Consider the following 13,080-nt stretch of genomic DNA (forward strand, 5'->3'; position numbering starts at 1 on the left):
GAATGTCAGGCAGCACAGCAGATTGACTGCAATCCCAATGCTAGTGGGGTGGAGGCTGACGAAGGTTTGCTGCTAAGTTAAGTCTGGCGGACCCTGGGTCAAAAAATAAAATACGGCTGAGGCACCGCGGCTGACAGGGTGTGTGCCTGCATGTTCACACACACACACACACACACACACACACACACTTCCTTGTGATTTCCTTGTTATAATTTTGGAGACCTTAGTTAACAGCGGCTCACTTTCGCTCTGTTGCTTTTGTTTCAGGACTAGGTCATTATCGTTTCAGTGAAAACCGGCTTGGGGCTGGGGAGACGGCTGAGTGGTTAGGAGCACTGGCTGCTCCTCCAGAGGCCCCGGGGTTCAGCTCCCGGCACCCACACGGCAGCTCCCAACTGTCGGTAGCTCCACTTCCGGGGGGCTCCAATACCCGGACACAGACATATATGCAGACAAAACACCATAATGAAATGAAAAATAAACAAAGGAAGAAAGAAAACTGGCCTGTTTGGAAGAGTTAGCGTTACCTTTGGAGAGCTGACTTCTCTAAGGAGGCGTGTGGAGGCCGGGCGTGAGGAAGCAGAGCTGTGCCGGCAGTGAACCCGGCCTGCAGGGATCGTGCGCATGAGCATGTATGTGTAGGCCGCGGCCAGGAGTCGGCATCAATCCGCTTCCACCTAGGGCTGTGAAACAGGAGCCTGCAGGTTGCTGACTCTGGTGGCCCAGTTGGCCAGACGACCTCATGGGCTTCCTGTCTATTTCTCCAGCACTGTCATTCCCGGCAGGCGCCTCCATACCCTGCTCTTTAGCTAAAGGTTTGTCCTGATGTGCGTGAGCCTTTGCCCGAATGTCCGTGTATCAGGATCCCGGTCCTCTGCCAGAGCAGCCAGTGCCCTTAAGCGCTGAGCCGTCTCTCCAGCCCCCGTGCCAGGCTAAGCCGTGGGGTTAGGGATCAAAGCCAGGCCCGCATCCTTGCAGGGCAGGCGCTGGACCGGCTGCACCAGCCCCTCTCTGCCTGTGCCAGGGTGCGTGCGCAGTCCCAGCGTCTCCCGCAGTCCCGGCTGGGAACCAGCGGAGCGAGCGAGCGAGCGGAGAACCTGCGTGGCGCTGAGCTCAGGCGTGGAAGCCCCGCTCAGCGTCCGTGAGGCGGGAGCCCGCCCAGCCTCACAGCAGCGAAGGCAGGACGGGTCCTGCCGCTCCCGGCCGGCCTGCGCGGTGAGCCAGCCCTCGGGGCCACCCTCGGTTCCGCTTCTCCTGTAGGACACACCGTACTTCCCGCCAAACCTGACTCTGCGTGGGCCGCCTCCCGCCCCGCTCGCCGCCGTGGCCGGTGCGGAGCCTGGCACAGCGGGCGCCTGAGGATGGTTTTTCAACTGTTAAGTGCGTGCGCGCGCGCTGCTGCTGTGGCACTTGGGCAGGGCTGAGGACAACCTGCAGGAGCTGAGGCAGAATCAGGGAATCCCGCTTAGCACCGGGCCCCTTTCCCGGCAGGGCCGTCTCAGCCTCCCCGGCCTTGCTTGCTGTTTGCTTTAAGGTGGGTGGGTGAGTGACTGGATGACGGGTCAAGAACGGGGCGCGGCCGGGAGGCGCAGCGTCAGTCTCCATCACCGTCTAGGAAACCAAAAGAGAAGATTGGATGTGGCGTCTCACGCCTGGAAACGCGTCGTTTGGGAGCTGGAGGCAGGAAGAGGAGGGTTCAAGGCCCGGCACGGCGAATAGATAAACCTCGGGCCTCTCTGTCTCCAAAGCAACGTCGAAGGTCGGGCGCCCTGCAGGACCCGCGGCTGCCGCCAGGGGGCGCCCGGGGCGGACCCCAGAGCGCGCCCGGGACCCCGCCCGGGGATGCGCACCCCGGAGCCCCGTCCGCCGCGGCCCTCGCCCCCACCCCTCTGCGCCCCGCGGGGGCCCCGGCCCGAAGCCTGCACCTCAGCCTGGCCGCCTCTGCGGGGAGGGAAACTGAGGCCGGCGGGCGGCGGCGCGGGGGCGGGTCCCGCCGCCAGCCCCGCCCCCCGGCGGCCCCGCCCCGGCCGCTGAGAGCGCGGCGCGCCAGGCCCGGCGCAGAGCCGGAGCGGCGGGCGCGATGGCAGCGCAGCGGCTGGGCAAGCGCGTGCTGAGCAAGCTGCAGTCCCCGTCGCGGGCGCGCGGCCCGGGGGGCAGCCCCGGTGGGCTGCAGAAGCGGCACGCGCGGGTCACCGTCAAGTACGACCGGCGGGAGCTTCAGCGGCGGCTGGACGTGGAGAAGTGGATCGACGGACGCCTGGAGGAGCTCTACCGAGGCAGGGTGAGGCCAGAGGGGCCAGGACGTGGGTGGGGGGGCGGCCGGGGACCCCGCGACCCGCTGCCCCGGCCACATACTCGCCGCCCCCGACAGCGGCCTTTGCTAGGACGCACGCAGCTTGCGCCCTCGGGGACCAGCACGCACCCACGGGCCCCAGGCCAGGCACCTGTCCTCCACGCGAGACAAGAAAGGACAGGCGCCGGAGCCAACACACCGAGGGAGCGGACAGGGAGAGGGGATGTCCTTAAGCCAAACATAGACCCGGGTGACAGGCGAGATAGCGCGGCGGACTCCCGGCACAGGAAGCCACAGTGTATACAGATGACGGAGTCCCAGCCGCCCGCAGATACAGAAGCAGGAGTGAGCCACGCACAAACTCACAGCGCACGAGCGCAGCAAGCCTGGACCCAGGAACACACGCGCGCACACACACACACAAACACACACACACACAGGATCACACTCAGCGCTAAGAAAGGGGTTACAGCTGTGCAGAGATACGCATCAGTTTAAGCGTCAGCGCCCCAAGCTCCCATAGCTATCCCAGGACGCAGAGGGACTCAAGTTACATAGGACCACCCATCCATTATCTGCTGAGGACACACACACACACACACACACACACACACACACACACACGCACACACACGCACACACGCACACACAGCTATAGCTGCGTGCATACTCAAGTGCAGATGTCACAGCCTTGCAGACACACGCATGTGTGGAAATTACAGTCACACAAAACTGCTAACTGCACCAAGAATACAGACCGTCGAGAACCAAGCTGGTGGAGGCCCCTAAGTGCTGTGGTCTCAGGTGAAGGCGAAGGCAGGAGGATGAGGAGTTCAGGGCCAGCCTTGGGTAAAGAGACCCGTCTGAGAAGTCCAAAACAAACCTGGCACAGGGGCACACACCTTTTAGACTCTGGAGGCAGAGGCAGGCGGATCTCCGTGCGTTTGAGGCCAGCCCGGTCTACGAAGTGAGTTCCAGGCCACTCAGGGCTGCATAGAAAGATCCTACATGTAAATATTTAATTAGATAAAGAACGAAAGAAAGAGGGTCCCTACAGCTCGCCTGTGTGACAGGAGAAAGCCACACCCGAGCGGCAGTCACACTGGATAGACTCAGGCCACCGTCACGAGGCCCGTCAGCCTCTGGCCCGGCACCCTCAGCTTCCAGGGCCTCATCTCCCACACAGGGCAGGCAGCGCCCTCACTCCCCAGCCGGGCAGTAGGACGTTAAGCTGGGAGGCGATGGCCGGGACAGCTGGGTCCCGTCCCCAGCTTGACATCCTCTGTACCCCTGCTTGGGCCTCCGCCTCCTCTGAGACAGCTCCTGCCCGCAGCCCACCGTGGCCGGCCTAGGGGGCCGCTTCCCGGACCCGACAGCTTGCAGCGTGGCCCAGGGAGGCCTGGCCGGCCCTGAGCTCGGAAGCCCTTCTTGTCCCCAGGGGAAGGGGCCCGCCCCGGCTGGCTCCCCTCCCCCACCCCACTGCTAAGACTTTCCCTTGAAAGGGCAGAAGCCAGCCCCCTCCTGGATCCCAGAATCTGGCATTCCGAGACTGGACTGGGCCTGCTTTGCCGAGTAGGAACTGCAGCCAAGGAGAGAGCCCCGTGCCAGCCCCAAGGTCCCCCCGGGCCGAGCCAAGGGTGCAGGCATCGGGCTGGTACCGGGTCCCGGGCCTCCATCCACCCATCTGTCACCCCCCCTCCCCCGGACACCCAGATGTCGCTCACTGGTGCTGTCCCTGCCTGCCATTGTTGCCGCAGGCCTGGCCAGCTGGGCCTGGGGATGATGGGCTCTGGAGGGGGACAGGGGAGTGGAGGACTCAGACCCCCGCTCTCCCTGACCCTAGGAGTCAGATATGCCAGACGAGGTCAACATTGATGAGCTGTTGGAATTGGACAGTGAAGCTGAAAGAAGCCGCAAAATCCAGGTAGGTGGGGAGGGAGGGCAAAGCCGCCCCTCCCCCCAGCCCAACATTTTACAGGGCCCTAAACAGAATAGCCCAGCTGACATGTTTATTAAACACTTCCTAGCCAGACACTAAATCCTCCACAAAACGCTATAAAGTAAGCACAGTTAGCACCGTGCAGAGAACGGGGCCCAGGCGGTTAAATTACCTCCCAGGGTCACACACACTGGTCTTGGCTGTCGCTAGGGGCCACACTCAGACTGCCCGGCTAGCGATCCCCTCGACCTCAGGCAGAGGCCTGGCTTTCCCGTGACTCAGCCCTGCCTCCGGCCACCCTCAGGTCCCGGGTCTGTGCCCCCGCCTGAAGCCACACCCCTGCCTTGTCAGCCCTCTGCTCCCTTGGGGGAGGGGGGAGGGGCTCCGAGGGAATAGCTGTCAGTCATTTACCGGCTGGCTTGTTTGTTTGTTTGTTTTCACCCGCCACCCCACCCCCGCCTCCCCGCAGGGACTCCTGGAGTCTTGCACAAATCCTACAGAGGTGAGTTTCCTGTCCTCACGGGAGTGGTCCCTTCATCTTCACGGAGGAGGGGAGGCAGGCCGTAGCCGGGATGGACGGGGACAGGCTAGCCCCCCCCCATGTCCAGCTCTTTGTCGTCACCCTCTCCTCCCACCTCCCATCTGCCTCGGGCTGCACAGGCTGCTGCCTCAGAGCCCCTCCCCCGCGTGGCGGGCGCTCTGCCCATATGGTGCCTGTCCCTTACTGGTTCCCTCTGCCCACCTCTCTCCCCTGTGACTGTCTCTACCCTGGGGTTCCCCGGCTACCTCTTGAGGGGGAAATCCCCCATCCTGCAGGTCCTGGAGCTGGGCAGTGCAGCCACCCCCATTTCCTTCCCTGCTTTAAAAGGGAAAATATTCAGGGTTCTCCCCTCAGCTCCTAGCTGCCTGAGGGACAGACGTCACCGCCTGTCAGTCTGCCTGGAGCTGGAGCCCGCTCAGACCTGGTCTCTGGGGACCGGTTCTCAGCCTGAGAAACGGCTCCTTCTTCCCTCTGAGCCTGGGTCTGTCTGCAGTTCTCTCTCAAGCCTGGCTCTTTGCCTGTCTCTCGCCATCTCTCTCTATTTTTATGTTACTTCATTCTATGTGTACGTGTGTGCGCACACATACATGCCTGGTGCCCGCGGAGGCCGGAAGAGGGCGTCAGATCCCCTGGTGCTGGAGTCCCAGAGGGTTGTGAGCTGCCAGTGGGTGCTGGAAACCCAACCCAGGTCCCCTGGAAGATCAGCCCGTGCTCTCGACCTCGGAGCCGCCAACGCCCCTCCCCCCCTTGAGCTAGGGTCTCAGTATGTAGATTCATGGCCCCCCTCCTGCCTCACTGCCTCGGACGGGATGACTGACCCAGGGGGTAATTCCAGCTTCCCCTGAATCTTTCCACGCACTCCTCCCCCTCCTCCCCTCTATTTTAGCCCCCCCCTCCCAGGGCGCGGCCTAGGGGTGGGCAGCCCCTCCTGCTCTGTGCTCAGAACCCCACTCTGTCCCCCAGGACTTCATCCAGGAGCTGCTGACCAAGCTTCGGGGCCTGCACAAGCAGCCGGGGTTCCCGCAGCCGGGCCCCTCAGAGGACCGCAGCCTGAGCCCCCGCCAGGACCGGGCCCACACTGCCCCACCCTGAGGCCGCCCGCCTCCGCGCTCCGCCCCCAGAGCCCAGATTGTTTCCAAGTTGTATTTAACGGTTCCGTAAAGGCCTCCGGTGTCTGGCTTTTCCTCCCCCAACTGCCCCAGCCCTCTGCAGCCTCTGCCCTCGGTCCCCGAGCCGCAGCTGGGCCTGGCAGAGGGAGCAGCATTCCTCCTGGCCGCAGAGCCTGAGAACGTACCCCGCTGACCCCGAGGCGTCCCGGAGGCTCGCATCCTGTCCCCACCTCCCCCGGATGGACCGAGGCCCAGCTCCCGCGAGGACGGCCAGGGCCGGCTCCCCGGGCCATGATGCCTTTAGGCCGCTTCGTGGAGAGCCTGCTTGGTGCGGCTCTCTGGAAGCCACAGACCCTGGCTTTACAGAGGGAGAGGGGCGCCCGGGTCAGTCAGGGAGGCTGAGCGGGAGCCGGCTGCGAACCACCAGCTTAGGTACCAGGGAAGGGAGGAGCCGTTCCTCCTCGGCAGAACAATAGGACAATAGCGGGCTTGCCTGGAAACCACAAACGAGGGCCTAGGGCCGGAGAGGCCCCGCTTAGCATAAGGAAGACATTGGTTCCATCCCCCAGCAATGCAAAAGTCTGGGGTGGCTTCCTGGAAGAAGCGGGTCAGGATCAGCCGTATCTGCACGCTGAACTTGGAAGCAGAGGGGTTGATGTTGGGGCTCTGATGGGGATGATCACCAACTGCTGGCCAGAGCGGACAGCGTCCCTGTGCCACCAGAAGTCCTCCGATCTCCCCATGGCTTCCCGCACTGAGTTATAGGCTGATCTAGCAGGAGGGCGGCAGCCGTGGCCAGCAGCAGCCTGTGGGGAGATGGGGAGGGCCGCCCTTGCTGAGACCCTGGCCCCACACTTGGGGTGTCTAGGGAAAGGACCCACCCACCTCAGCAAGACGTCCCACCCACGGGCCCCCAGCTGCCTGTCGCCTGGGCTCCGAGCCAGCCAGGAAAGGCGAGTTAGCCGCTGGCTCACCCTGGCTGGCCAGCCAGGCTGCTGGCCCCACACAGGCAGGCTTCCTCGGTGCGAAGGACCGAGTGGGGGTGGGGGGACCTCCCCCCAGTGGCTCCTGTCCCAGGACACTGCGTGAGCCGCACAACCCTCTACTTCCCTTTCACAGAACCTGTTTTTGGTTCCTCATGGTCACGGAGGTGAGAAAGGCCAGTTCAAGCCCCGGGTGCTCGGGTGCTCGCTGTGTGGGACCTCTTGGTTTCCTGTAGAGAACAAGAGGCAGGACAAGAATCAGCCAGACCACCAGGGCCATTTGATAAGTCCCATGGCTAGGACACGGCCCAGCCTCAGTCACAAACCTGAGGGCGGGCTCAGCTCTTCAGTTCTGAGCTACGGCACCCCTGTGAAGTGTCCCCGGGGGCGTGGGGGGGGCGTTAGAGGAGGAGACTGGCTAATTCCTACTGAGGTGCTGCTGACAGTTCCCATGCAAAGGCAGCTGATTACATAAGCACAAAGGCCAGGGCAAAAGCACCCGGAAGCTGCATGCCTTCGGGGTTAAAAGCATGACCTGCGAGCTGGGCGGCGCTTGGAAGCAGAGGCAGGTGGATGTAAACTTGGCTGATAAAGGCGCCTGCTGCCAGGCCTGAGGACTTGAGTTCAGTGCCAGGGACCCACATGGTGGAAAAGGACCAACTCCCACAGGTTGTCCCTCCGGCCTCGAGTGTGCATGGCACGGCACGCAGGAATTTGGGGCCATCCTGGGCTGCTTTGTAGGGTGTTCCAGGCTAGCTATGGCTACATAATGAGACCTTGTCTCAAAAAAAAAAAAAGGGAATGGGGGCTGGAGAGACGGCCCAGCAGCTAGGAGCACTGGCTGCTCTTCCAGGAGACCCGGGTTCAATTCCCAGCATCCCCTGGCACTCTCATCCATCCCTATCTGACTCCAGTCCCCAGGGATTTGACGCCGGTTTCTGGCCTCTGAGCAGCAGGTACAGCACTCACCCACTCGGACTCACTCTAGAAAGGAGGCCTAGTGAGGCCCCTCCCGGGAGAATGCTTGCCCGGCACGTGCCGGGTCGTAGGTCCAACCCCGACACCGCAACGAGCCAAAACGTCTGCCTGGGTTCAGATGCCATCCCCGCCGTGTCCCGAGAGGCCATGTGACCCCCATGCTTCCTCTGTGAGTAAAGAGGACAAGCAGCGCCGCTCCCCGAGGGCTGTGAGGGAGGAGCAAGCCTGTCCCCAAGGCTGGCCCAGCTCACCACCTCTCAGTGTGGCACATGCCTCCCTGGGGACCCTCCTGCCCCCCTCACACAGTTTGCAGAGCAGACAAATGGCCTCTGCTCACCGCGTTCCCTGTTCCCATCTCCCCCGCCACAGACACACACGGTAAAAATCCACTTCTGGAGCCGCTGACTTGGCCGACTGGAACCCACCAGCTGACAGTTCCACCCTCCGTACCCACACGGTGGGAGGAGGCCACCTCTGTGGGCTGTCCCTGGACCTTCACGCGCCCTCTCCCGGGCAAACATTTTTCAGAAAGTCGAGTTTGGGTGATTTCCCCTTTAGTCAGTTTTTCATTCTCTTTTTGGGTTTTGTTGTTTTGTTTTGTTTGCTTTTTGTTATTTTTGGTCTGAGGATGTGTTTTTGTTTTGTTTTGCTGAGACAAGGGTTTCTCTGTATAGCCCTGGCTGTCCTGGAATCGCTTTGTAGACCAGGCCGGCCTCAAACTCAGAGCTCCGCCTGAGATTGAAGGTCTGTACCAGATCTGTCTTTCTTTAAATTTTCCTTTACGCGCCTGAGTGTTTTGCCTGCATGTATGTCTGTGGCACACGTGTGTGCCTGGGGCCCAAGGAGCTCCGAAAAGTGCCAGGTCCCTAGAACGGGAGCTGCAGCCTCCGTGGGGGTGCTGGGAACCGAACCTGGGTCCTTGGGAAGAGCAGCCAGCGCTCTCAGTGCTTTAACTCTCTTTCTCTCCAGCCCCAGGCAGATCTTTAAAGAATATTTTTGAAGTCATTTTTCTGTCCCCTCACGCTGCTCTGGCCACGTGCCCCTCCACTGGCATCATCCACACGCCTTGGCTTCTTTTCCCTAGGACCGGCCACCGTGCTCTTCTGAGTCCCAAGTCTTCCTGTCACCATCGCCGTGGAACACCTGTTCTTAGACTTAACCCGATTAATCTCTCCCGCAAAACTTAACGCGCCACCAAACGCCTGGCCGGTCCACGTTGCTTGTCACCAGTGCCCCCTAGTGGCCATGTCTCCTAACTGCAGCCCTTGCGGACCGAGGTCTCCTTTCCGCCTTTCTCCTGGCTGTTTGGGCCGCCCTCCCCCCTCTGTGCCTCCCTCCCTCCTGGGTCCCACGCTGACCAGACCGACTTCAGATTTTCTATTTAGCAGAGGATAACCCCGAGCTCCTGCATTTCATGAGTCCATCTTCTGAAAGCTGAGCTCACCAGCACGCAGCGCCCTGTCTGGCTGTGCGGGTTACTTTTCAAAACTCTGGAGGCTGAGACAAGATCTCAGGTTCAAGGCCAGCCTGAGGTCTGGCTAGAGACAGAAAACCAAGCGCTAGAGATGTTCCAGCCCGGGGCTTGACCTTTGGCACAAGAAAAGGAAAGACATAAGATTTATTTTGACTCAATTTTCAAAGTTTTGTTTCAAGCTCAGCTAGTTCTGCTTCCGATTGCTCCCTGCCTGAGGTGAGGCAGGGCGTCTTGCATGAGCTGGAGGAGGCTCCGCCCCCGTCCAGGGGGCCTCCTGACAGCCCGGCCAGGTAGCTTCCATGCTGAAACTCCAAGCCCCGTGACCTGGGCTGTTCTGGAACTCACCGAGTAGCCCAGGTTATCCTTGAACTTGAAGCCTCTTTTGCTAAAAGCACGTATTTTTACTGATTATCACACTCACTTCTCAGTCTGCCTGGCATCCCCCACCCTGTGACCTCCCCAAAACAGAGAGGAAGAAAATAAATATCAAGCCAAGTTTCTTTCTCTTCCATTCATTCTTTAAAAAAAAAGAAAAAAATATATATATATATATATATATATATATATATGTATGAGAGCTTTAGCTGCATGGACACCTAAGACCAGAAGAGGGCACCAGATCTCACTATAGATGGTTGAGAACCACCATGTGGGTGCTGGGAATTGAACTCAGGACCTCTGGAAGAGCAGCCAGTGTTTCCCATTCTTTCTTACTCTTTCTATCTTTCCCTCTTCTTCGGTTTTTCGAGACAGGGTTTCTCTGTGTAGCCTTGCTGTCCTGGACTTACCTTGTAGATCAGGCTGGCCTCGAACTCACAACAATTCTCCTGCCTCTTCCTCCCAGAGCGCTGGGATTGCAGGTGTGCATGGCCACATCCGGCTCCAAGTCCAGTTGCCCACGTGCTCACTGAGGCGTGGCCAAGCAGACTTCCCGTGACCCGCCCCGAAGGAGATCTGAGTCCTTCACCCCCACCCCCACCCGAAGCCATCACCTGGGAAGAGTCCACGCCACATCCTCCGCACAGTTTTTAAGCGTCTTCTTTGGTGGCTTGCTGTCTAGACTGTGGGGGGGGGGGGCACACGGGGAGACAGCCACAGCAGGCTCCTGTGTCTCTCATTCTCACCTGTGCCCACGCCCTCACGGGAACCACGGCAGAAGGCGCTTCCTGGCCCTGGCAGCACGGATCATGACTTCCACGTGGTTTCTGGCCACAGCAAGGGCCGCGGACGTCACCACGGTGGCCTTCTGCAGGGGCACAGACTTGAACACGGTCCGCAGTGGGAGCGGAGCAGGGCATGCCCGCTGGCCTCGGCGGACGTCAACAAGGCCCCGGAGGGGACAGACCGCGAACATGAGCCACGGACGCCATCCTGGCCTTCGGCGGCAGCACAGGCCGCGCACATCAGCACGGTGTCCTGTGGCCGCGCCGTCCACGGACATCAACGAGGCTTCACGCAGCGGCCTGGACCACAGGCGTCCCCGAGGCCTTCGGCCGCCACCCGGGCCGTGGACATCACCACGGGCCTGGCTGCAGCAGGAGCGCAGACACCAACAGAACAGGGCATCCAGCGGCGGCCACACGGAGCGCGTCATCGAGGCGGCTGGGGCGGCAGTGGGGACCGCCAGCGCTTCCCCCGCTGTAGCGCGGATCGGGGATACCGACCCGGCCCCTGGGGGCAGCATGGACCACGGAAGGCTTTCAGGGAGGCCCACTCCACCCGGGACATCCGTCACTGCCCCGAGCCAGGGCGATGAGCGTGCTCGGGGTCCGCGCGGCTGCCCACCGCTTTGCCCGCCCGGCTCAGCGCGGAACGCTCCTGCGAGCGTGGTATCCGCCCGCCTTGTCTCCACCGCCAGCTCCGGTTCCACCTCTCCACCAGCGCTCACCATTCCTCCATCCTCCCCACTTCTCCTCTGAATATTTGCTCGCTAGAGTGGCATTGCAGGGTCCCGCAGTATGACACGCACACACCTACATAATACATACACGACACACACGTGGGCGCGTGCACACACACAGCTTTACCTGGTTCGAGTGTTCGGTTCTGAGCACCGGAGCATCGCTGAGACCTGAACTGGGTACCCTGCCGTTGACCCAGTGGCTACGTCTCCGCAGGGGGCTTCGGTCAGCTAGCACCCGGTCCCGGTGGATGCTTCAGTCTCAGCAGGCCCCTCTGGGGGGCCCACTTTTTAGAAAGCATCTTTCCACGGGACCTGCCCGTCAGGGCTGCTCTGAGGCCCGCAGCCACACCCGTCCTCCGTCGCGTCCTGGCTGCAGCCTTTCCTCTTGCATGGTTCTGCAGGACCAGCTCCTTCTCCCAGTTCACAGTGGAGTGGCTGCTGGGTCTGGCCGGGATGGCAGCTGAGGCGGCCAGTGTGCCACTGGCTTTTGTTTCGTTGGAATCAGGCTTCTCTGTGCAGCCCCGGCTGTCCCGGAACTCGCTCTGTAGACCAGGCTGGCTGGGAACTCACAGAGCTCAACTTGCTTCCACCTCCTGAGTGCTGGGATAAAGGCGTGTGCCACCACCTGTGTCTCCACCGCCCGGGCAGCCGTTGTCCCTTTAGTGCCAGCCTGCAGGGGTGAGCCGTCATGCCCAACCCCCGCTTATCCTGAGACCCTGGTCTCGTGCTGTATCCCAGGCTGGCGTCTTGCTCGGAGTCCCCTGCTTCAGCATTCCCCAGGCTGGGGTCACCCCACGCCCAGCTCCATTTCTCTGCTGTGGTTTGCCAAGAACAACACAAAACGCACAGCTCTCTCTTCCGCCCTTCCAGCCACGGAACTGAATTTCCTACCCCCCCCTTCCCGCCCTGCATGAGGGCACACCTGCACACCAGATGAGGGCGCTAGACCTCATTACAGACGGTTCTGAGTCACCGTGTGGGTGCCGGGAATCGAACTCAAGACTGGAAGAGCAGCAAGTGCTCTTAACCTCGGAGCCGTCTCTCCAGCCCCCAGCTGTCTCTCTTCCCTGCCCATGGCCTCCAGGCCATGCCCTGCAGCCAAACCTGGAACACAGTAGAAGTTGTACCACACGGCCTCTTCCACCGCTCCCAGCCCGGGCTGCCGGGATTGCACCTCGGTTCCTCCAGTTGCGCCAGCCACAGACCGGAGCCATCTTCGTGGCTCTCTGTGCGGAAAGCCGGCTTCTTCTGCAGTGCGGGCGGGCAGAAGGGTGGTCCCGGCAGCCTCGGACCCAGTCCCAGAAGGAGGTGGAGTCTCTGCAGACGTGAATGGGCAAATGCTTATTTTTTCTTGGACAGGGCCTTTTGTAGCTTAGCTGGTTTCCAGATATGTTGCTCTGTGCTGGCTGAGACTTGGCCCACGACTGGGGCCGTGAGGAAATGAAGAAAGGGCCAAGCGGGTTGTGCCGCTCTGGGGGAGGGCCTTTGCCACCCAACTACTCAGACCCTCAGTGTTTTTTACATGATGCCAAGGGGGACGGGCCAGCGGGCTCAGGGGCGCTGTCACAGGTTGCAGACGCTTGGGGTGGCGGGGGGTGGGGGGAGCCAAGCTGGCTAGTTTTTGCACGCACTGTCAACACTGGCAGGTGGAGGGGAGGAGGGCTTTGCCACTGCCATGGGTCTGGGGTATCAGGGACCTTGACATGGCGCACACCTCCACCCAGGTCTTCATCCGCTCCTTACACAGTCACACAGGGCTTCCTCAGCCCCCACGGTATCACCAAGGGTGCTCCTCAACTTCCTGCCCCTCCGGCCTCCACCTCCCCAGAGGCCTGGGTCACAGGTGCACCACAAACAAGC

At 61.5% G+C, this 13,080-nt stretch overlaps 1 protein-coding gene across 1 annotated transcript; it reads left to right on the top strand.

Annotated features, from left to right (window-relative positions):
* The first annotated feature begins 2,045 nt into the window (after nt 1–2,045).
* Ppp1r14a (protein phosphatase 1 regulatory inhibitor subunit 14A) lies at nt 2,046–5,939 on the top strand. The gene is made up of 4 exons (XM_021643977.2): nt 2,046–2,281; nt 4,137–4,217; nt 4,702–4,734; nt 5,737–5,939. Exons 1-4 carry the CDS (start codon nt 2,081–2,083, stop codon nt 5,863–5,865), a joined length of 444 nt encoding a protein of 147 aa, XP_021499652.1. The 5' UTR covers nt 2,046–2,080; the 3' UTR covers nt 5,866–5,939.
* The last annotated feature ends 7,141 nt before the right edge of the window (nt 5,940–13,080 follow it).

Source organism: Meriones unguiculatus, chromosome 14 (genome assembly GCF_030254825.1).
Source record: "Meriones unguiculatus strain TT.TT164.6M chromosome 14, Bangor_MerUng_6.1, whole genome shotgun sequence".
NCBI lineage: Eukaryota > Metazoa > Chordata > Mammalia > Rodentia > Muridae > Meriones > Meriones unguiculatus.

Coding starts and splice junctions, on each gene's coding strand:
- Ppp1r14a (XM_021643977.2), top strand. CDS start 2,081: ATGGCAGCGCAGCGGCTGGGCAAGCGCGTGCTGAGCAAGCTGCAGTCC. Junction 2,282..4,136: donor AGGAGCTCTACCGAGGCAGG/GTGAGGCCAGAG, acceptor CCCTGACCCTAG/GAGTCAGATATGCCAGACGA. Junction 4,735..5,736: donor CTTGCACAAATCCTACAGAG/GTGAGTTTCCTG, acceptor TCTGTCCCCCAG/GACTTCATCCAGGAGCTGCT.